The 24,150-nt window shown below is 40.2% G+C and overlaps 1 protein-coding gene across 2 annotated transcripts in view; it reads left to right on the top strand.

The window, feature by feature from the left end:
• The window catches only part of ell3 (elongation factor RNA polymerase II-like 3), a 49,373-nt gene that overhangs the window by 20,932 nt on the left and 4,291 nt on the right, over positions 1–24,150 (top strand). Inside the window, exons 5-9 of one of the 2 annotated variants that reach the window (XM_002932261.5) lie at positions 8,272–8,531; positions 13,129–13,253; positions 16,295–16,415; positions 18,349–18,802; positions 20,905–20,962. In XM_002932261.5, the coding sequence (XP_002932307.1) occupies positions 8,272–8,531; positions 13,129–13,253; positions 16,295–16,415; positions 18,349–18,802; positions 20,905–20,962 (1,018 nt within the window). The remainder of the gene's footprint in view (positions 1–8,271; positions 8,532–13,128; positions 13,254–16,294; positions 16,416–18,348; positions 18,803–20,904; positions 20,963–24,150) is intronic. The other variant, XR_208412.3, reaches the window with a different exon arrangement.

Here is a 24,150-nt window from a genome sequence, read left to right as displayed (position 1 = left end):
TTGAGCCACCCCTACCTTTGCTCCAAGCAGCGCTGGGCCAAGATGGCCACCTGCCTGGTGCTCCCCCACCGTTGGTGGTGCCTCTTCTGCCTACCCCTAGTTCCTGCCCTGGCTCCAAGCCTAGTCAGGGGGCCAGCCTTACAGCTTGGGAACCACTATACTATAGAATGCTGCTGAACTGCTAACTGGAATGTATACATTGTAGGCGTTATGGTATTACAAGTGCAAACAGAATTTGGGTATTAGAGAGCTGCATTTCCTAAGTCGTCATAGTCCCCAAAGCCCTTGAATGTCAGAGTGATTGTTTTATTTGTGTCCTATGTGTGTCTGTGAGTTACTCACCAACTTAGACTGTAAGCTGTATGGGGCAGGGATTCTATGTCACTCTGTATATTTACTTACAATGTTTGTCCTCTTTTTGTACTTCTACTGTATTTTAAAAATGTGCATCACTGTGTATACAAGTAGTGTTTTATATTATTACTCTTCTTTATATAGTACATTCATTAGTCCATAGAAGTTATATAAATAATGATATACATACATACAGTCACAGAGGAAATTTGTGCAGCCTCCCTTATCTGATATGCATATAAGAGAGGAAATGTACACTGAAGTCCGCTTACTTAATCAGATTTGTTTTATTAACCACACACAGAATTTTGCCATCACTGAGGTTGAAGTTGCTGCCTGTGGAACTCAGATAATCTCCTTTGTTACGAGCACTTTGCTGAAATGCTGAGACATCAGGGCCTGATGCTGTAGCCACTGTGTTTTAAACAGGTGTGGGATCTATTATCCAGAATGCTTAGGAACTGGGATTTTCTGGATATGGGTTCTTTTCATAATTTGAAAAACTGGGCCTTAAATCTACTAAAGACATTTAAGTACAGGTATGGGATCCCTTATCCAGAAACCCGTTATCCAGAAGGTCATCTGCCATAGACTCCATTATAAGCAAATAATTCTAATTTTTAAAAATGATTCCCTTTTCCCTGTAATAAAATAACAGTACCTTGTAATTGATCCCAACTAAGATATAATTAATCCTTATTGGAGGGAGAACAATCCTATTGGGTTTATTCAATATTTAAATGATTTTTAGCTTTTAGCTTAAGTTATGGAGATCCAAATAACAGAAAGATCCCTTATCCGGAAAACCCTAGGTCCAGAGCATTCTGGATAATAGGTCCCATACCTGTATTAAGAAAAACCTATAATATTACTGTATCTAGTATAAATAAGTCTAAAACAACTAGACCCTATGACCTGCAAAATTGTAAGTGACATCACTCCGGAGGTGGAGGATTAACCAAGTAAAAGTAAATAATAACATTACTATTAGGGGTGGATGGGAATAATTCCACACTTCCAGGTACCCAAGCAAGGATGCATGTTTAGGGAATCAGGGACTTTCCACCCAAAACCCATATTCTACAGGCCTACATGCCACCCACTCCCTTAACTAATACAGTGCCGACTAACACAGTCATAGCTGTTTTGGTAAAGGGAGCCACAACAGAAGCTTGCAGCTATTTGCAAGCTCCCAAACACAGTGTGCAAAGAAATGGCCAATTGGGTTTGCAAATAAGCTCTTAAATCTTTCAGCATACACAACAGTATCTTATTAAAATATGGGGAGAGGGATGCAAAGCAATTGTATTCTATTCAATTAGACACCATAGCTCCCAGTCAACATTTTATTCACTCTGCTGCAACCCAGCTAATGGTTGGTATTGGTTTCTAATCATTTACACCAGTTTTGTGACAGAATCTCGGTCAGCTACTGAATACTGGGAGCTGAAGTTATTAAGCCTACACTTACTCCCTTCTGGTAGAGCCAAGGTACATAGTGTATATATAGTGCTTGTCCTCATGTGGAAGTTAAATTGGTATGCATAGAATCACAGGGATCATAATTTACCCTGTGCCAAACACCCAAATATATATATACTTAAGATTTTGCATATTGACCTTGTAACATGATTAGCTGTAGGAAGTTGATAGCTTGTAACTCTTATTGCTTCCAGTATTATTCTGCTGTACTGCAGGGACAGAAGGGTGATGAGTAGAGATGAAGGGGATTAGAGCTATGTCCTTAACATAGAGATATCCAGTAGGTCTGCAGGTGGGGGAAGGGTACCTGCCATTTCTCACCCTGTATGTCTGTATTCTGTCAGATGCCTAATTACCGCATCTACAAACATCATCTTTTTTATGTCCTCCAGGCATTAAATTGTAAGAAAGTATCATTCTAAGCAACTTTCCTATATATATTAATTAAAAATGCTCAATGGTTTTAGAGTTTTACTGCACTTGAAAGAAGTATTTGTTATTGTTGTATTTTTTTATGCCCCGTGCTGGTTTTGACTCTTCAAACAATGTAGCAGAAGTCAGTTCCCTTCCAGGTCTGTTGGCTTCTGCTATAAAAGGATCAGACGGACACTGCTTTCAGTAGCAATTATAGTCTGTTATTATTACACTTTATTTACGTTGTGCCAACACATTCCGTAGTGCTTTACTGAGATTGTAGATCGTTCACATCAGTCCCTGCCCAGTGGTTCTTAAAACCTAAGGTCCCTGTGACAGTTAAACACTTTGGTCAACTTTAATGGGAGCAAAGAAACCTTCCTGTATGCACACTTACAAATTACTTTTCAAGCATTCAGCAAGTTAAATTAATGTATATTGGAAAGTTGCTTACAATTATGTTTTCTTTCATTATGAAAAAAAATGGGTGGACATCCCATTGAAGAAACTAGAACTGCTGCATGAAGTTTGTTATTGTTACTATAACCATACATTTTGACTCCCAATCATTAAATAGTACACAGAGGAAGAAGAAGGAAGGGTAAAATCAGTGGAAGCATGCCAAGTTGTTAGGCACCCCCCTAGTGATTGTAGTCGCTTACCTGCCCTGGGCTGGTGCACCCATTCTTCATATAATGTTCTAGCCCAGGGTGCTGCTTCCAGAGCAAAACACTGACATCTTCTTCCTTTTTCTAGGCTCCCCTCCCCAGCAATTCTGCAGGGCGCATGTGCAGTATAGAAATTATATTCCCTTTTCTTTAAATGCACTCAAAAATGCTTCTTGCTAGGAGAATGAAAGGTAATTACTAATGAAAGGTAACTGCTTATAATCTGCAGTGGGTTATAGCACTGATGCAAGATTACTAATTTATTTCCCTGTAGTGTTCAAAGGTGTAGCATTTAGTGATAATAGTGCATATGGCATTTATTTTTACACTTCGATCCATGGGTCTCTGCCCCTTGTCAGAGCTGATGATTCAGTTATTAGCGAGCCACATAGCCACATGGTGACAGTGTCAGGACGATGACAGTACAAGTGCAGTCTTCACCTTGTCTGTAAAATTTGCTGTCACACATCGCAGTTTCCGCTGCATATTATATGTTGTCAAAGATTAGCTGCAGGCTGCGATGTATATAGACACACGTAGCTGCTAATATAAAAGATTTCCCAGAAGTGTCTCTTAGAAAGGAGGGGTACATTGGCAGCTCAGTGACACATCTTTTCCTCCCACCTTTACTGTTATCAAAACGCAGTCAAGGCACCTACGTCATTGTCTCGGTGTGTACCAAGGACCATCGTGCTGGACACTCACCAACCTGAAATTTAACTGCTTGCATCCCAAAGACTTTATATCCCATTCACCAGCGCCAAGTGAAAGCAATAAGTGTATTGCATGCTGATAGCTGCCCCCATGGTTACACAGCAGAGTATTTATATAAACTACAGCAGTATTTCTGAAGGAAAAACACAACTTTTACCAGAGCAGGGGCAACAGTACATTATATTATAATTACAGGTATAGGACTCGTTATCCAGAAACCCATTATCCAGAAAATTCCGAATTACTGAAAGGCCATCTCCCATAGACACCATTTTAATCAAATAATTTACTTTTTTACAAAGTATTTCCATTTTCTCTGCAATAATAAAACAGTACCTTGTACTTGATCCCAACTAAGATATAATTAATCCTTATTGCAGCCAAAACAATATTAAGTAACCCTAATTACTGTTTAAATCATTTTTTAGCAGACTTAAGGCATGGAGATCCGAATTACGGAAAGACCCCAGGTCCCGAGCATTCTGGATAACACGTCCCATACCTGTACTTTTAAACACTTTAATTTTTTGGTGTTACTGTTCCTTTAAGCAGGCAAGGGGCTCATTAGCAAGGAAAACAGATAAAGCAGCCACCACCTTCTCCCATTTTCTATGGGCTGCTGGAATATAAAATACATTTGAGTTTCCTTGTTGACCCCCCGGCTTTAGCCAACATGGCATGGGTGACAAACCTGGTGGGGGACCTTTTAACTACCAACCTCTGAAGGGACGGTATTTATAGAAAATATTGATGTTCCCCCATTGCTGTACTTACTACCCTAGAAGAATTATGGGCTTATTTTTGAGTTTGTGAATTTGAGTTTTTTTTCTAAATTTGAATAAACTCGCATATCGAATGGTTGTTTATTTATTAATTTGAATACAAAACTTGACTATCTCTTATTGTTCGAGTTTGAGAATATAACTTGACTTTGCCTATGCCAACTCCCATTGACTTGTATAAAAACTGACAAGCTTTTATGTGGTGAATTTTTACATTCGAGTTTACAGATTTTTTGTAAGCTATAACTTATAACTCAAATTTCAGATTTTTAAGCACAAAAAACTTGAAAAAAGAAATAAATCAAACTCAACCATTGATAAATCACCCTCTTAATCTAACTCAAATACAAACATGAGATGACCCCCACTTAGTCCTTATTTTGGAGCCCTATGGAGTTAAGGTAGGAGTCCCATAATAAATAAAATGATAGGTCCCTGTTTTAGTTTGCACCAGGCCCAGTGTATTCTGGCAAATACCAGAGGGGCTGCTGTAAGATGCCATAGGCAGTCACTATGTATTGGACTGGTGGGGGGCTGTTTGGGCCTCTGGGTGCTTGAAGGCCTACTTTGAATCTCAGTCCATACCTGGTTCCCCCTACTTTTCCCCTTCTTTTCTAGATGTTTGAAAGTTAAGGTAGGCATCTGACCTTGGCAAGAGTGTTACCTCTACTGTATGGCAAGGGAACAATAAAAATAAATGATGTATTTCAATAGATTTAAAGAATTAGTTGCTGCAGGAACAAAAGCTGGCCAATCAGGAGTAAGGGTACCCAAACTTAATGACATAGCTCATCAATTACATATTTCCCACTGCACCAACGCACATGGGGTAATAATTTATTTTAGATTGCTGTGTACATCACTTAATTTGTGCTCATGAATAAGTGCTGCCATACAGCTGTAGGCATTTTTCTTATACACCTATAAAATATCAGCCTCTAGTGCGCTGTGCTGTAAAGGCTAACAGAGCGTATACCATCAAACAAAACAATAGCTTCACTCTCTCAAGTAAAAAAATACAAATATACCGAAAAGACATGTTGCGTGCATTCAGTAAAGTCCTCCCTTGTACTGTACTGTCAGTTCAAGGAAAAGTAAATGCAATCTAAACACTACTAAGACATATGGTATATTTTTCTTTTATGGACACTCTGGATTCTGTGCATTTCCGTGTGCACTCTGCAGCCAAGTGAAAGCAACGCTTGTTGTGCCTTGTTAGTCTCCTCCGTGCCGCTCCTGCCATTCTCACAGGGGCGTTTTACCTGTGCTACATTGGGGGTTTAGGAGAACGCAGCTGCTTGGTGACAGTTCTCTAACAAGCCTCTTGCTGACTCCTGCAGTAATTAGGCCCAATTAGCCTGTTTTCCCCTTTTTGATGGGTAGTTATTTTAATATTTCCCTATGTGAAAGATGTTATATTGCATAAGAAGTGCCTTCAGTATATGGTTTGTAGGGACAACTGAAAAAGATGGGCTATTTTATATAATATATTTTAATACAGAGCTGCAGTGTTCGGGGGTGTATTTTCCCTTTAACATGTTCATTCTTGTTGCTTTCCATACTTACATACAGATCTAAAAGCAGAAAAAACAAGTTTTTTGTTTTGCAGCTGGTTGTTGTGACAGTGTTGCAGCCAGGCAAACCATATTTAGTTGGTGCCGATGCACTTTTCATGAAGAGGGGGATTTATTAACATTTAGATTTTCAATGAAAAAAAGTTGCTGAAAAAACGAGACAAGTTTCATTTTTTTCGAATTGTTGCAGGAAAACTGCAACTATTTCATATAGTCGCACAAAAGCCAGCTTTAAGGGCTCTGGTACACGGGGAGATTAGTCGCCCGCGGCAAAACTCCCTGCTCGCGGGCGACTAATCTCCCCGAGTTGCCTTCCCTCTGCCATCCCACCGGCGAACATGTAAGTCGCCGGCGGGATGGCAGACGCGGCGGCGCGATTTCGGGAAATCGCCGAAAAAGACTCGCGAGTCTTTTTCGGCGATTTGCGCGAAATCGCGCCGCCGCGTCTGCCATCCCGCCGGCGACTTACATGTTCGCCGGTGGGATGGCAGAGGGAAGGCAACTCGGGGAGATTAGTCGCCCGCGAGCAGGGAGTTTTGCCGCGGGCGACTAATCTCCCCGTGTACCAGAGCCCTAAAAAACCCTGAAAACCTCTAAAACCACAAAGTAACGAAAGATTTCTACATGATGTCAACAAGTTTTAGCTGGCGTATTTTTGCATTCGTAATTGTTGCGGTTTTGTCACGTAATAAATTGTGACAAGACATTGGGTTTTTTTGTGTCAAAATCAGGTTTTTGGAGAAAAATTGACCAATAATAAATTCCCAGCTATATTAAATGTTGCAGTGTCACAGAAGTGCTGTATCATTGGTGATAAGGCATAAGGCCATGGAGGAATTGGTGAGGCACTCGTTACCTTGCCATGACATGTCACAACCACATTCAAAAGAATTTTAAATGAACCACACTTTATTTTTAGCCTCAAGGAATTGTGGGTAAGATTGGTAATAACCCTTCCTGAACCCTACTTCCTTCCTACTGCCTTCCCTTTTTTTTTTTTTTTTTAAATAGGGAAGAAGTAATATTAGAGCTTTTTTTACATTCATGGAGCTGATATTAATAAATAAGCAGAGCTTTCTGGGAATTGAGACTTTAAAGTAGAATATAGGTATGATTAACCTGCCTGTTGAGAATCAATTGGGGGAGGGAACCAACCAGAACGGGTTTAGCTCGTCGGCACAGTTCCCATGAAGAAAGCAGAGGAAAAAGTGAGTGTTGGATGACAGAGAGATTGGCCTGGGTTGGGCTGTGACATGCACTGGCTGATCTGCACATACTCTGAAAACTTATCATCTTTTCCAAAGTTTTCAAGTTAGGGGCCCTGAAAAGATTTTGCTGCAGGGCTAAGTAATTGTTGTTGTAGTTGTTATGTCAGCGTGACTTTTTGAAAAAAAAAAATGGCTTTGATAAAATGCATGCAGTTGTCTCCCTATAAGTGTTTTGGCAACTTGATATACATGCTCAGGTAGTGTGGGCAAAATGGCCTTTTTAAATGTTTGCCCAATACATCATTACAGTCAGGCCATCTAATATTGTGTTTGAAAATCTTGTCTATAATCTTGGTAGGTGGATGTAATAATCCATTGTTATTATTAATCACCTTTATTTATAGAGGTGAATAGGCATAAGCATATGTAGAAGTAAGAGGGTCTGCAGCCCTTTCACACCTGCACATTTTCACTTATTGGGCCAGGCAGTATCCAGGTTATATTTATCTTTATATATTTTTCATTATTTTTCCCTCCATTTGACCCTTTCCCTCTTGCTTCCATGTTTAGTTCTGTCTTCTACTTAAAGCTCTATCCTCCTTTTTTTAGATTTTCAAATTTTTCATCCCTATTGTTAACTTTCCTCTTATTACCCTTGTTTTTCCTTTATTCACCTTACTTTTATTTCCCCACGTTCAGGCTTATAGTTCATGGGGTAGTTAGACTGCTCACGTGCTCAGGTGAAAACCGTCAATGGTCGGCCCAACATTGCCTCCCATAGGATATATGGAAAACGCTCTGCCAGTGATAACCAGACTGCTGTTTTGGAGTCTGATTATTCCAATCAAATTGTGGAAAGTCTTGGTAGTATAATTAGCAGTTGGCAAGAAATTCTCTGTTCTCAATTGTTTATGTGATCTGTTTATAAGTAGGATTTACATTTACAAAGGAATATTTTTCACACTCTACTGGCATAAGTATGTAATGTACTTTTTAAATTTTACATACATTTGTTGGCAGGGGCATTAGGATATGTAGTAGCATGTAATCTTCAACATTGATGCTCTTATTTCAGGTAAATATGCGAAGATCCCTGCTAAGAACACCGTGGAAGCCAATAAGGAGGAATCACAGTGCAGTCGTCGACCACATGTGTTTCTAACTCCAGCCGCAAAAAAGTGTAACCGTGTTGGTGTCGAGAACAGGCCCCTCCAGGAATGGGTTGTTCATCTCCTAGCCCTTAAGCCTTACAAGAAACAGGACATCATTGCAAGGCTAGAAAAAGCAGGTGAAAACCTCAGGGAGCAGAAGGAGCTGCTGGCTACCCTGGATCTGGTGTGTATGTGTATACAGCAGCCCGACATAATGCCACTGATAATAGGCCATTAAAAGGTTAACACAATGCTCACGTACCTAAGAGACACACATCGGGAAGTTGGACTTAAATGCCATTATAATATATAAATAACAATAGAACAAAAACAGCAGAAGTGCAAACGACCGTAAGGAAAAAATTCCCAGGTAGAGAGCTGAGAAATATTGCCAGTGTGTAAATCCCAAAGTCCAGGCACACCCTTAACACATTGTTCTGACAAAAAGGACTTTGGTGTGTTATGTTTCACAGTTTAGAAAAAAATTGATTTCTATACAAGTGCTGGAAGGCAAGGCAGCTGCTATTTGTGGCTTCATTTATAGCCATAGAAGATTGACTGGCCTTGAGATTAGATGTGGGCACCTCTTGCACTCTTTAACCGGAGCTAACGTGGTCCTGCTTACATGATATTTCCCAGTATTTTATGAACAAAGGCAGGAATATTATTTAGTTGTGCCTTATTATACTAAAATGTCAGCAGCAAAGCACAACAAATAGTGCATATTAGAAATACAGATTTGTCTGCACAAGCAGCACTGCATGTCCATTTCCCTCTACTACATCAGTACAGTAACTGACCTGGTTAGCATTCTGTGATCAAGGCACACTAACTAATGCACACCCTGTAACTGCAGCACTTCCAGTATTTATTATATGTGTAATGGGTAAAAAATATCTGGCTGTGAATAAGAGACAGACCAGCTGAGCATGTGTGTGCAGGTCAGTCCACCCAGGGAACCGCTAGCATGTCATAAGGTTCCATCCTGGAGCTTAGCAGGTTATAATGCACCATCATTGCTGCAAGTCCAATTAGACACTCACCACTTGCCTCCACTCTAGCTCACCATCCTAAGTGCATGGCACTTTTTAAATATTTACATACTGTAAATATATATATATATACAGTATATATATATATATATATATATATATACTGTATAAAATAGTCCAAAGGATGCACTCCATTTGCAGCAACAAAACCTGGGTGCTAGTACCAAAAAAAATACACTAGAACAAGGACAGCACTCATAGGATTTAAAGAATTGTGAAAAAAAATTGTAAATGCAAAAAGAGAAAGGTTTATTACGTGACATTTCGGTCTCACACAGAAACCTTCATCTGGAGGAAAAACAAATTTCTGTGTGAGACCAAAACCTTGAGTAATAAACCTTCCTCTTTCTCTTTTTGCATTTACAATTTTTTTTTTACAATTCTTTAAATCCTATGAGTGCTGTCCTTGTTTCAGTGTATTTTTTTTGTACTAGCACCCAGGTTTTGTTGCTGCAAATGGTGTGCATCCTAGGAGTGCTGTCCTTGTTTCAATATATATATATATATATGAACTAGGCTTCCTCACTATTTTAATGCGGGGGTCTTCTCTTAAAGAGAAACTGACAGCAGAAATTAAATCTTTATTTTAATCTATCATAACATTGTCTTACATACTATACTAAGGGGCAGATTTATCAAATCACAAGTTCGAATCCTGAATAGGATAAATTTCGATTGGATACGAAAATTTCTGAAGATCGCAAATATCACGAAAATGCTTACGAAAAAATCATTTTAGTCATGATAATATCGTATTGGCGATCCGAAAGTCACGAAATTTCCGTACCGAACAATTGTAAACAGCGGGAAAACCTTCCTGATTTTTTTGCGCAAGCATCAAAAAATTTGCCGCAAACACGGTCGGAGCGTTTGTGCATTTGTAAATGTGCCCCTAAGGATTTGTTGTCAACAGTTCACTGCCATGTCTCTAGGTTACCAAGAGGCACAAGGTACCATGGGGGAACTTCAGGCTACTAAACAATGCATATATTTTCCCACCTGTGATTTACATTAATGCTGGTGGGAAGGGAACTTTGAAGATTGTGTCGCCCACACTGGAGCAGATTAAGTCCAAACAAAAAATATCCTGTGTGCTTTTAAGTGGTTTGACTAAAGTGGTGGTGGGGGGGGCGAGATGTGCAGCATTTGGTTTTTTTTGTTACATGCTTTACTATTTGTTGCTGCTTGGTAGAGTAACCTGAAGCTCCGGGCCTCACAACAAAAATGTATTTAGGCCCATCCTGTCCCGCACACCATGGGGAAGGTAGATGTCTCCTGGCGCCAAGCATCTGCTGGGCCATCAAATCCCACTAATTTCCCTTCTATAAATCCACTTAAGCCTTTGGTAAACTTTTACATTGTTTCTGTGAAAGGCAAATGTTATTATTTACCGCATATAACTTTTGTAAGAGAACTGGCCTCTTCCTTTGAAAACAGACTGTATAGTTACCAGCTAGGTGTTATTCATAATAGAATAAACATTCATTAAATACAGAAATATGGAAGCCAAAAGCTTTAGTGCCAGTTTGTAAATCCCAGATTCAATAGAAGTCCAGTCTCTCGCTGAATTCAAGGATTACAATTTAACATAATTTTACCTTGAGGAGGAAGTACATTGAGGGCAGGATTTCACAGCATCTGTGTTAGTGAGTGCAAGGTTTATTATGATTCTGGTGCATTATATTGCATAGTGGCAGTGTGACATCCGTGTATTCTGTCTGTAGTATATTATTTGCGTGACTCATCTGGGGACGGTGACCAGCTGCTTGCTTGTAATTGCAGGAAATGGAAAGCAAGAGGCAGCCAGGGCTTCAAATATTCCCAAAAATAATAACTGCACTTCTAGCATAATTCATCCTAAAAGCTCACCTACAGTTATTGCACCTAATAAGCCCTACATCATATAATTAGATTAATAGCATCGGAAATTGCACATTGAACACAGCACTTATGTACGTAAATGACCCCTAAGGATTTATACATATGGCTCAGCTTAATTCCTCTATGGTTAAAGCTTTTTTGGGTTTAAGCCTCTATTTTTCTTCCAACATTTGGTCAGTGTTCCTCTTAAATAGAATATATGCTTTTTCGACATGAGCTTATTTAGTTGAGTTTGTATAAAAAAGCTGCATAAACATTTAAACACTATATAAACTGATAAAAATAAAAGAAGAGGGATTTCAAGTCCCAGAATCCATCACTTCAAAATAGAGCAAATGAAAGGCGGGCTGCATTGCACCATGAACGTAAAGGTTCGACCAGAGTATCATGGTTTCCTTTTAATCTGAGGGATCAGTTATGCCTGCATACAAAATATATATTAATATGTATTTCTGTCAGTTTGCTATTTTACTTAAGCTCATATCATACAAGGGTTTATATTTTCATTTTAACTAGTAACAGAGTTTAATATATATATATATGTGTGTGTGTATATAAACACTCAGTCCCCTTTGCTTCAGTTCCAGAAATACCTAGGATAACAAACAAGTCTCCCAAATCTTGCCCTCACAGGCTTTCAGATGGATTATCCATGAATGCCTAGGAAAGAAAATAAGCCTTTAAGGGCTGGAGTAAAGGCCAGAGGTTGGGTTAGGAATATGTATGGGGGAGGCATCAGAAAAAACAGACAGAGGTCAAAGGCTTTAAGTCTGTAACAAACAGTATAAAGTTCACTACAGGCAACCCTTAAAGGAACAGTTTGGTGTAAAAATTAAACTGGTTAAAATAGTTTTCTCTATAGTTAGGCAATAATATAATATATATAAAGGCTGGAGCGGGCAGATGTCTAACATAATGGCAAGAACACTACTTCCTCCTTTACAGCTCTCTAAGCTGTTAGCAGTCAGTAACCAATCAGTGACTTGATGGGGGGGCATATGGCACATAACTGTTTAGTTTGTTTGCATTTCAATCTGACCTGTATGCTCACAAACTAACTGAACAGTTATGTGCCATGTGCCCCCACTGACTAACTAAGAGGTTAGAGAGCTGAAAGCAGGAAGTAGAGTTCTGGCTATTATGTTAGACAAATGCTCACTCCAGCCTTTATAGATTATATTTTTGCCTATATTGCAAATATTTTTTATTTTGTGCCGTCTATCTATTTTACCTAGTTTCATTTTGACACTGAACTGTCTTGTTAAACAGATTGATTCAGTATGATTGGGCTCCCTTTTGTATATAGTATGAGGTATTGTATCATGAAGCTGTTAGCAGATCCATGGAATTATATATTTGATACGGTGTAGCCCTGATCAGTAGCTAAATATGTGTAGAGTGTATAAAAAAACCTACCATATAACCCATATATTAAAAGAACAATATGTGCTTTCCCAGTTACCTTTTCAAAACACACCCATTTTGGCACCCATTCTCTTTCAAATAAACCTGATTGATATTAATGATCCTCCTAAAAGCAGCATATGCCTCTTACTGTCCTACACAGTTCACTAATTGACTTTGCTCCTGGGGAGGTCAAACAGCATAACTGTCAGTCAAACGGCGCCCACGTAGGATAGATTAAGCTATGGATGTTCAAGTGCTTGTCATTCACCACTATTAGATTTACCCAGTTTCCACAGCCAGCTCTAGTTGTTTGCTAAGAGCTAGAGAGTGACTAGTTGGTTGGTAACTGCAAACAGTCTAGGGTGCTTCTTTGACTTTCCATCAGATCTCATCTGCTTTTAGCACCTTGTGTAGTAACTCTGGTATTTGTGCAAACTCTAGGTGGGGCAACTAAATCCTAAAGATGGCAGCTACAGCTTGAAAGAAGAGTTCTACATCCAGGTGCAGACTGACTGGGTGGGATATAGCCCAGAGGAGAGGCAGCATATAGAAAGTACTCTGTCCAGGTAAGATACATTGCAATGTGGACTTTGTAGTTCATTCCTTGTAGGCATGAAACAGAGGACTGGCCTTTATTCATTAGCACCTTTAGCAGGGTTGACATTTCCAGTGTAAAGATATCAGGTAACATTACATTATAGGTTACCTGATAAAGTCAGTGGTCTGAAGGACTGTTCTGTAGCAAGGAAACAGGTTGGCAACTGCATGTAATTCATCTGAATAAAACAAACCTGTGACTTGGCCTGTGTGTGATTGCAGAATGGCGAGTCTGAACACAGAGACTCTGCTTCAGCCTGTGTCATGCGTGTCATGCGTTTTGACGCCAAAATCCGCTTGGTGTGTCTGCACCCATAGACTCTGCGTCAGCATGTGTCACGTGGTTTGACCCCAAAATCCACTTAGTGTGTCTGCACCTAGGCTGACACAGAGTTTCTGGGTGTAGACACAGATTCTGTAGATTGGAGCAGAGGGCGGTTTCTCTGCCTGCACTTATGCACAGACAGAGAAAACTGCCTGCTTAGCCTTTAAGAACTAACAGGGGAAGGTAAAAAAGAGGCAAAGTTTAATCTAGTTACCCATAGCAATCAGATATTTGCTTTAAAACAGACCTGTGGATTGGTTGTTATTGGATACTAGAACTGGTGCAAGCTTAGGGACTTATTTATGTTGCTCCTGAAATCATTTGTTCTGTTTAAAAGATCAGTTTTGGTATCCAAGCTTCAAAAATTTTTGTGAACTTTGTATAAATTACTTGCAAAAAAAAGCTTTAGCTCCTAGTTGTTGCTCTGTGCTGCAACCAAATACAATTGTAGAAATCCAAAAAATAGGGAAAAAAAAGCAGCATGTTCAGCAGGTTTGCTGCAAAACATTTATTCTGGGTATTGTTACCACTACCCATAATAAACATTTTGCAGCACACCTGCAGAAGCTTTTTTTTCCTATTTTTTGGATTTCTACAATTGGTATCCACGCTTATTGGCCAAGACATTTAAGACTTAGACACACTCAGTGTCACTAAGGTAAAACCCAATGTTCCTCATTACAAATGGCTAATGGAAAATGCTGTGCAATGTAGTTTAGCTAGAATTGTGTGTCACTGGTTGGCTTTGATTGTATAGTTATAGGAACCCCCACCTTTGTCTCACTGGATACTGATGGGATAGGACCAACTCAGTCAATGTTGTTTAATCTCATTTCTGCAGCTGTTTCCTCATTATAGAACGGAAGGAATCTCACTAACAGAATACAGTGACTGGGGAAACAGGCTGCTGCACTGACTAAGGGCTTCTTTCTATAATGGAATGTGACAAACCGGCCAAAAAGTTGTAGTGCCCTATAAAACATACAGCCTTGTAAGAAAAGGAATATGCTATTTTTAATACATTTTTAATAGAAGCCCTGGGCAGGTGGCTGCTAGTTAACTGATCTCCTCTTAATTAAAAGCAGAATTGTTTATTGTAAGAGTAAATTCAAACTCAGGGAACGCTTGACTTGCATTTGGCAGTGGTCTGGGATACTCATGACCAGGGAACACTGCTGCAATTGGTGTCAATAGAAACGCCTGAATTGTGACAAGCAGAGTTTCAGTTAGGGTTTTTACACATGTGTTAACTGAGCCTGTTAGTTTCTATGTGACTTCTGTGTTACATGGCATGGTGCACTGCTGAATGCAGGTAGGGCTATACATACGGTGTCCCACCTGAGTACGCCGGATGAATGAATGGGCTCTAGTAACGTGTGGCTGCACTGACACTGTACAGGAACTCATTTTAATGCGTGTGTGTAAGAGCCCTTACAGCTCATGTAAATCGGAAGATATGCAGAAAACAATTGTGCTCAGCCTTCTGAGGATGTTTATTCCATAAATGGAACATATATGCGTATTTTATCTTGAGCCATAAGAGCTGTATGTTAAATTGTATGACCCACATGCAGTAGTGTTTTATAACATCTGGAAATCAGCTTTTCTGTATTTTTGTTTTAAGTATTTGTTATAGAATGTAACCCTAAGGGCACATTCCTGTTATCTGGGACAGGGGCACGTGTACAAACACCTGATTTGCTGCCTCTGGCTGATGGATACTCTCCAGGCTTTTTGTTCCCTTACTAATTGCACTATAGTGGGTATGATTTTTCATGCCCATAACCTCTAAATAAAGAACTTTAAAAAAAATGCTATCCACTTTATTGCAGTTAGTTGCTTGTACAGTGAAGGGTGACCACTGTGTCGTGCACTCTTCTTTTAGAGATATATATGGTGAGTGCTGTCCCTGCACAATTTTCTTTTCCTTGCACCCCCAAATTTCTGTGTATTTTCTGTGTTCTCTCCGCACTTAGGCTATTCCACTCTCATGTTTGGTACCTTCACTTTTTCTTTAGTACTTGCCTCCTCTGCAGGCGATGCTTCTCCCTCACTGATATGGCTGCTTCTTCCCTAATGCTATTTTCTCTATGATTCACTACTAGTTTGCTGTTTCAGGCTGCCTTCTCCATCCTTTCTTCTTTTCCCTGTATGCCCTGCCTACACTTAGCTAATCCAGAGCTCCATACTCCTTCCACACCCTTCAGCTCTAGACCTCATTTCTCTATAATCCTTTATAGCTTTGCTTCTTTAGACATCCTTACTCCTCTCATGCCTGCTGTTCCAGGCCTCCTGACTACATTCCCCTACTATACCCTGCTCATCCAGGCACCCTTGCTCTTTCTACATTCTGCTCCTCAAGACCTCCTTTCGTCATGCTCTTGCCACACTTTGCAAACCATGTTCCTGCTTGTATCACCCACTCCACGTACCCCACTTTTACAAAACATTTGATCACATGGCAAGACCATGATTGGTGGACATTGCATGTCTGTGATGACCATTAAGATAACTTAGAATGCTGAAGGTTTGTGAATGTTCTAAGAACTAAATCTGGCCCAGGTAAGAGATCAGTTCCATAAATCCAGTGTTTAGGTTCTTTTTTTACTTAAACAAAAGTAAGCCAGCCAAGATGATGGCTAGTGTTAGGAATTAAAATCTTTTTGTAATTACACACTTCTGCAGGAAGCATCTGAACATTTCCGCATCACGAAATATTCCGGCATCAATGCCAGCTCCTCCTCAGAGAACACAGCATGGCCCCCCTTCTTCTTATTCCAGTGCAAGAGGCCAGCACTCTGAATCAGTAAGTAACGTTATGCAAAGGACATACCAGGCTACAAGTAGGGCATAAAGCAGCACTTTTTATGCAACTGAATGCTGTTGAGCAATACCTCATGGGCCACCCTTCCCTAGGTAAATTCTGTTGTTAAATAATGATGGAGGTTAGTAATCATATAACTGATCTACATTAAAGGGCTAGTAAAGGTTAAACTATGCCATATTCTCATATGCCTATCACAAATAATAACCCCTTGACTCCTGTGTAAAGTTTCCATATTTATTGTGCAGGTTCCCCTCCTACTTACAGTTACTTTACTGGTGCTTAGCAACCCTTAAGCCATCCTGTTTGTTCTCACTAATCACCAGATTAAACTGCATGAAGGCAACTATGCCGTTAGTTTAGCATGCATGACGCTCACAGTTATTTGAGGTTCCATTGGAGGATAATGTGCTGTAGAATAACGTTTGGATCGGTATGATGTTGTAGCATCACAGTCAGGGTTTTGGATACTGGTATTAATTATGATTTAAGCAGGCAGTTTACCTTGAAATCGACTTATAATATGTTCCAGAGAATGGTATTCTCAGACAATTTGCAGTTAGACGGCAGATTTATTATAAATAATCAGAAACTTTCCCAGCAGTTTGATCCATTTTGTTATTCATCAAAACAGGAAAGTTGTTAATGAACTGATACCTGTGTCTTGGCATCAGTATGTTTTCTACCGCCTTGAGCAGCATCACCCACCTGAATCCCTGCTCCCCACTATGTCGGTTTCAGACAATTATTTTTGTTTCAGCTCAGAAAAAATAAATGGTTAAATTCTAAAATGGCAGTTTTGTTTCTTTTTTTTATTCTTTGTGTGTTTAAATCATTACAATTTTTTCCCCTAAATCTCAAGTTCAGCATTTTAGTAACTTTTGAATGACAGTCTCAATTTGCCTTCTGGCTGCCAGGGTCAGTGACCATATACCGGGTAACATCTACATCTCCTTCTAGAGAAAAGCAGAATTGAAAAGCTACATAAGATGAAGACCCAAAGAAGATTGTTGCAGTATATTGTTTAAACTCATATTAAAAGTAATTTTAAGGTGAACTTCCCCTGTTTGTTTTTGCTGGAAAACAATGTAGGTTGGCCAGTGAGGCAGGGGCATATAAGAGCTATGGAAATATTTGCTTGCTTTGCAGTGCTTTCCAGTAGGAGCAGCCAATTCATGAGTATGTTCTATGGGGCAGGGACCTCTATTCTCTTGTCTCTGGTCCTTATTGCAACTGATCCTTGTATTTATTTATTTGTATTTATTATCATATTGTATTTATTTATTATTGTAATAACTTCCTGTTTGTTGTATTAATTTATAGTACAGCGCTGCGTACATAAGTATCGCTTTATAAATATATACATACATACATACAATTGCCACCAGTGACTCACCAGGGCACTATGCCTTGATGTGCTGTGATGACCTATTGCCAGGACTGTGCATCCATCACACTTACTGACTGTTTCATGATACTTAGCCGTGCAACTAATCATTGTCAGTCTTTTTGTGACCTCATGCAATGACATCACAGTGACACACCTCTAGTGCCCACCCATGTGCACAGCGCTGATTGAGTTGTCTGCTAGCAAAAGCTGTTTACGTCACATAGTATCAAGATGGGCAACTAGTGACCCATTTGGCCCCAATCGAATTATATTAGCATAAGCTGTAAATTGCTTGGGCGTCAAACGCTCTGAATCACTAAATCGTTTATTGGTGTTGATTTAAATAAAAAGCTGTGTCTCATGCCTGCCGTTCAGATTCATCCCTATATGCATCTCACATATGACTTGATGGAGTCAATTTGATTTATCTTCTCTATTATAATGTACCAAATGGCTTTGTAGGACTCATATTAGTGAATACCATTCTATAGTGCTCTAAACACTGCTTTTTGCTTATACCTCTAGAAACGTCCACATGCTGCAGAGACTGCGGATAATGGCAGTTGTAAAAAAATTAAAACATCACATTTGGAGAAACATCAGAGACACTCAACGTCCCCCCCAGTTCTGAACTCAAACTCTAGCCATCAGACTAGTCCAGAAACCTGTGCAAGTTTGTGCCCCGTGCCTGAAAATCATAGTGTTTACTCTCTACACACCCACAAAAAACAGAGTTACCATCGGTCAGTGCCGAAGAGCCAAAACAGGGAAAGCCACAAGGAGAAAATTCCAAGGGAAGCCCAGAACTCTGAAAAGGCCAAGCCCAGAGGGGCCACATCCCAGTGTTCCCAAGCGCAAAAACAATCTGAGTGGAACAAAGCAGGAAAGAAGGAGCAGGACTCCAGTGAAGATGAAGAGGAGGAGGATGACTGGGAAGAAGAAGCTCTTCAACTGGAACGATGCCTCTGCTCTCCAGAAGGTACACATATCACTAGTTGGAGTTTTGTACTGGCTGTGCCATCATTTAGCTTCTCATTTGTTTTTTTTATCTTTTTGCTATATCAAGGCTCATCCAGTTTTTGTCTTTTTCCAGTGCAAGGTGCTTCATTGTTGGGCACAAGCACCCACTGCAATATTTTATTTTATTGTGCCCCACTCAATACATTTCTCAGAATTCCCATGTGTCATATTAACAAGCCAAGTACCTTTCAGAAAAAGTCTGGATAAGTTTCTCAATAAGAGTGATTCTGTTCTGTTGTGGTATCACCCTAGGCAAGGTCCCCACCCATTCTCTATCTGGGTCATCATTAACATCCAGTGCAAATGTACAACAGTAACGCCTGTCTTAATGATATTGTATGATCAGCTGTCATATAGTTTTGTATTCAAGGTACTTTAATTAGCTCCATCTACTGGGGTACACAGAAACTAGTACAGTCTGCAGTGCATCTCATTTCTGAGTATCCATGGCTAGCATTGCATGGCTCCACATTTATCCATGGCAGGTGGATCCTCAGCAAGTGGGATGCTTCTCATCTGTACTGGCTCATACGTGTTCCCTTCTAAATGAATAAGTACCTTTGGTGGTGCTGCTACCTGCGCCCTATCTCTATATAGGAAACGCTTTGATTCCTCAAATGGGAGTCTTTCCTATTTGGGGGGCGGGAAGGGTTCTGCAACCTTTGAGAGCATTCTGGTAGGAGCATGATACCAAGCTACTGATAAACCTTCTAAAACATAGAGCACTTTGGTTGGCTCTGGACATCAATACTTTGTGGATGTTCAGGTCCAGTCCTACAACAAATTATCCTCTGGGTAAAGGACAATGATACGAGAATACAGGACATAGTATTTCCTACTCAAAGTGTTCCCACAGATAGTAGAGCTGATCAAGGTGTGAGAGGTCCCCTGCCCTCTTGCCTGCTGCTCCTGGGCTCGGGATCCTCAGGCCTTTACAGTGAGAAAGTATTGATTCCTCAGGTGCTTCATATGTATTTCTACACATTAATTGTGGACATGGAACAACCCGTCTCTGTAGGTCTAATATATAGCCTTATACTATAATTTACTATAAATTAGGGATGCACCGAATCCAGGATTCGGTTCGGGATTCGGCCAAGATTTGGCCTTTTTCAGAAATATTCGCCCAAATCCATGCCTCTGGCCAAACCGAATCCTTAAAATCATGTGACTTTTTGTTTAAAATGCTTCAAAGTGCACAACTGTCTTTAGTATTTCCTTACACTAATTTGCATATGCAAATTAGGATTCGGGTTGGTTCAGTATGTGGCTAAGTCTTTCACAAAAAAATTTGGGGTTCAGCTGGATTCTAAATTTGTGGGTTCTGTGCATCCCTACTACAAATAAGCAACTTTAAAGGGAATGAGCATTATATAAACTTGCAGTAGAATTGGCCTGTGCCAGTAAACAGTGCATATTCTATATTGGCATGTACACAGCCCAGCTAGTATGGATACAATGTACAATAGCAATAGATAGCTGTGTATAGTCTGTAGAGCGGATCTGTAGGCCACAGAGCGCCATGCTATTGGGAACGGGTTAGACACCTGCGTATGAGGGTGTTACAGAGCAAATAAAGGCTAATGGATATGTGATTACATGGGGTAAGTGACTGTGCAGTGAATCATGAAACCTTTTCAGCATTAGCCCTGGCTGAATAAAAGCGATGAACCATCAGAGTATGAGCAGCTAGAGCCTCTCTTGGTTGCCTGTTTATCACTGCATAAATAGTACTTTAACTCTTTCATTGGATCATATTTGTATGTTCCTCAGTAGAGCAAGCAGTGCAGCAGCCCGAAACTATATATATATGTGTGTTGTGTGTAATGCTCTTGCTAACTAGCACAGGGCACTGAAAATCCCTCATATCTGGGAGTCCCAGACATTAGTGGTGGCCCTACAGGTGGCCCCACTAGTAAAATAAAAGCTTCTTTGGCTGGCTTTCTAGCCTAGCCTTTTTCATGGGGTAACTCTTTTAATCTTAAATGGGTTGGACATTATTCCTTATGTAGAGATAAAAACCTAATTAGAAAATTCATTATATGTTTATTTTTGTTCCAGAAAAGCCCCAGCGAGCAGAATCCGCTTCTCCCTCTGCTGAGATCCCGGATTATTGCAAGTAAGGTTCAGAATAGCTCTGTGTTGGCATTCAGACTAAGGCTAAACAGCAGATTTGCTTGTAGAACAATATCTCATGATTAAGAAGGAATATATCATTTTTAAGATGAATGTTTGTTATAGATAATGTTAACAATGAAGAGTTATTCCAATATGGTAGTACTTGGCAATATAAGACAAAACTCACACTTTCAGTGGCATCCTACTGGCAGAAGGAGGGGTAAGTCCCCTGATACACTGAGAGCTTTGACCATGAAGAACAGCAGTGGACAAAATGCTACTCTGTGTCTTTGACCACTTGTTATACCAGTGAGTGCCAGTGGGCTATTGATCTTGGCGCCAAGGCACTCAGAGAGCAGTGACAGGTGGAGGGGTGCATTTAGGTCACTGCTGTTCTCCATCTAAGGCAGCGGTGAACGCAAAACCCTGTTTGTCAGGGCCCCAAGGACAGCACTGGCTTCAGTTGCTACTAGCTTGCCTAGCTTATTTTCATAGGATTAATCCTATTGGTTGGCAGCAATGCTATGCTAAGGTAGCACATCTGCCTTGCAGCGGTGGGGTGCTGGGCTCAATTCCAGCTTGGGCACTATCCTTAAGGTTAGTATGTTCTCCCTGTGTCTGAGTAGGTTTTCTGCTTCACTCCAAAAACACACAGGCATGTTGATTGGTTCCTGATAGAACTAGTCCTAGTGTGTGTGAATGTGGTAAGGGCCTCAGCTTGTAAGCACCGCTGGGGCAGAGACTGCTGTGTACTTATGTATAGCCTCTGCAAAGTACAGCATAAAGGCTTTGTTTCTATATCAATAACAGATAAATATAATAAATCACACACGTTTGAGATTTTCAATTTGGAAAAATTTGGAAAACTGGGCAGGATTCTCTTAGATTGACATGGCAATTGGCCAATCACTGATTGCTGCCTCATAGCCTCACCCCCCGTGACTGTAGAGTTTATAGGGGTTGCTGACCCCCCCAGCAGAGGGTCTGTGCAGAAGTGAAGGATCAGCAGATGAATATCTCTTCAGATGCACATTTTTTGTTAACTATGAAAATTGCAAAGATTGTTCTATTAGTGTGATTTGTTGTGAATGTTGTACAAAGGTGAACAACCCCTCTAAATGTGGTTTGCTTGGACTGTTGTGTAATTGGCTTCTTCCATTTTGCTGATGGGAAGGCAGGTGTCTCTCAAAATAGCATCTTACCTGTCCCTTGTTGGCTGTGTTCTTTGCCTAGCTAGGAGACCCCCTTAGCTGGTGACAAGAAGTCATTTGCAAGGTTAAATACAGTCTATACATGGAGATAAGTCTCTTGGCACATCCATCCTCCCAGCAGCTTAACTCCCTCAGTACCATAGCGCTGCTGCACAAAGCATTAGCAAGTGAGTGACAGAGGAACTGGCGTGTAGAGCCCACTTTGTCTGATCACGTACTGAGTGAGTAAAGGTGGCAGTTTAAAACTCTTCATTAGGTCTCTGTAGTACAGCTGAAACATTCATGCATCATATATCATCACGGTGAGTCTAATTGGGATGACCAGTTTGTTTGATCTCTGAGACAAAGATCGGATCGGAATGGGGGCCCACAGGAGACCCGCTGGGATAGGACATATTAATGCAACAATGTGGTGCTCACAGGATTTAACCTGACATCCCAAACCCCCTATACTTTGGCTGAGTCTGTAGCTTTTACCACCAATATATCTAGGGTCCCAAGTATCCCAGATAATTGATCCCATGCTAATATAAAGATCACATTTGGGGTACCATTGGAGAAACTCTTCTGCTACCCACTTGTGTAAAGGTGGCAATACACATTAAGATCTGCTCGCTTGGCAAGGTCGCCAAGCGAGCGCATCTTCTCCCGATATCCCCACCTATGGGTGGGCGGCAATGGGCACACTAAATCGTTTAACCTGCCCGATCGATATCTGGCCAATTTCAGGCCAGATGTCGGTCGGGCAGGCCCCTCATTGCTGCCACTACAGCAGTCTAAGGGGCCGATATCGGCAGCTACAATCGGCCAAGTGACCTTGCAGGGAATTTGGCAAATGAACTGTTAAAGGCAAAGTTCACTTGAGGTATATTTATTTGTATCATTTAGTCACCAATAGAAGCAACATTTTTTATCTTACCTGGAATTTAAAATGCAATCTCATTGTTAGGGTCAGAGATCATAGTTTCCAAAGGTAAGAAAATAATCTGAGGATGCTCTATACACTTAGCGGCAGATTTGTAAAAATTCCTGTTTGTGGAAAAAAAAAAAAGGACATGACAAAAAATGCAACAAAATATTCCCACGTGTTGCACAAATGTTGCACACTGGTAAGAATCACATGGTTCCATTCATTTTCAATGAGGGTAAAAAACTTGAATGTTTTAATAAACTGGGAAAATAAATAAAGTTGTTACAGACAATTCTCATTGCTATTGAATCTTGCCAGCTTTTACTTGTGGAGTTTTTCTAGCAACTTTTCCTGGATTTCTTCTTTAATAAATACCAAATGTTCACGGTTCTTAAGAATATTCTGGAATATATTCGTGTTCATGTTTTTTCTTGAATCGAGAAAAAAAGAATCTTGAGTTTTGATGAATCGGCCCCTTAAAGTGAACACGCCCATATATTTGGGAGGCCCAGATGCATTTGCCCCCAAGCCTTCAGCCAAGGGAGTGAACAAAGTGGATATGCAGAATAGGCAGTGAGTCTAGTAACCTGAAAGTTGTTTCTTAGGGAAGATTTTCTATGATTTTTACTTTTTGATTAGTATTCCTTCCTTGCTATGGTCAGTTAACCCTGCAGTAGAGAATCAGCAAACACCTTTGTCTCTTCTGCCACTAGCCCGGTCAGTTCTGTAACCTGCAGGCCTCACTCATTGGACACTAGGGAATTATAGGGCGACAGGTGATCAGTGCCATCTACTGTCCTTTTGGCAAATGGCAATTGGTTAAAATGATTTGATTGGCCACAGACTGGTTTATTTCAGTGGTTACAATAAATCACTTAATAAACAGTTTAATTAATTCCAGTTTTGCTGCTTATAGTATGCTGGTGCTTTGGAAAAGCTATCAGCAGTGGCTCAAAATGCAGTATGAAAAATGTAACACTTTTGCTTAAAAAAAGCAGCAATTACTGTATAATTAAAAAAAAATGTGTTCCCTGCATTTGGGCCCAAAAAATAGTGGATCTTTTGGGT

This window comes from Xenopus tropicalis, chromosome 3 (assembly GCF_000004195.4).
Source record: "Xenopus tropicalis strain Nigerian chromosome 3, UCB_Xtro_10.0, whole genome shotgun sequence".
Classification (NCBI taxonomy): Eukaryota; Metazoa; Chordata; class Amphibia; order Anura; family Pipidae; genus Xenopus; species Xenopus tropicalis.
This window is presented reverse-complemented; position numbering and strand designations above follow the sequence as displayed.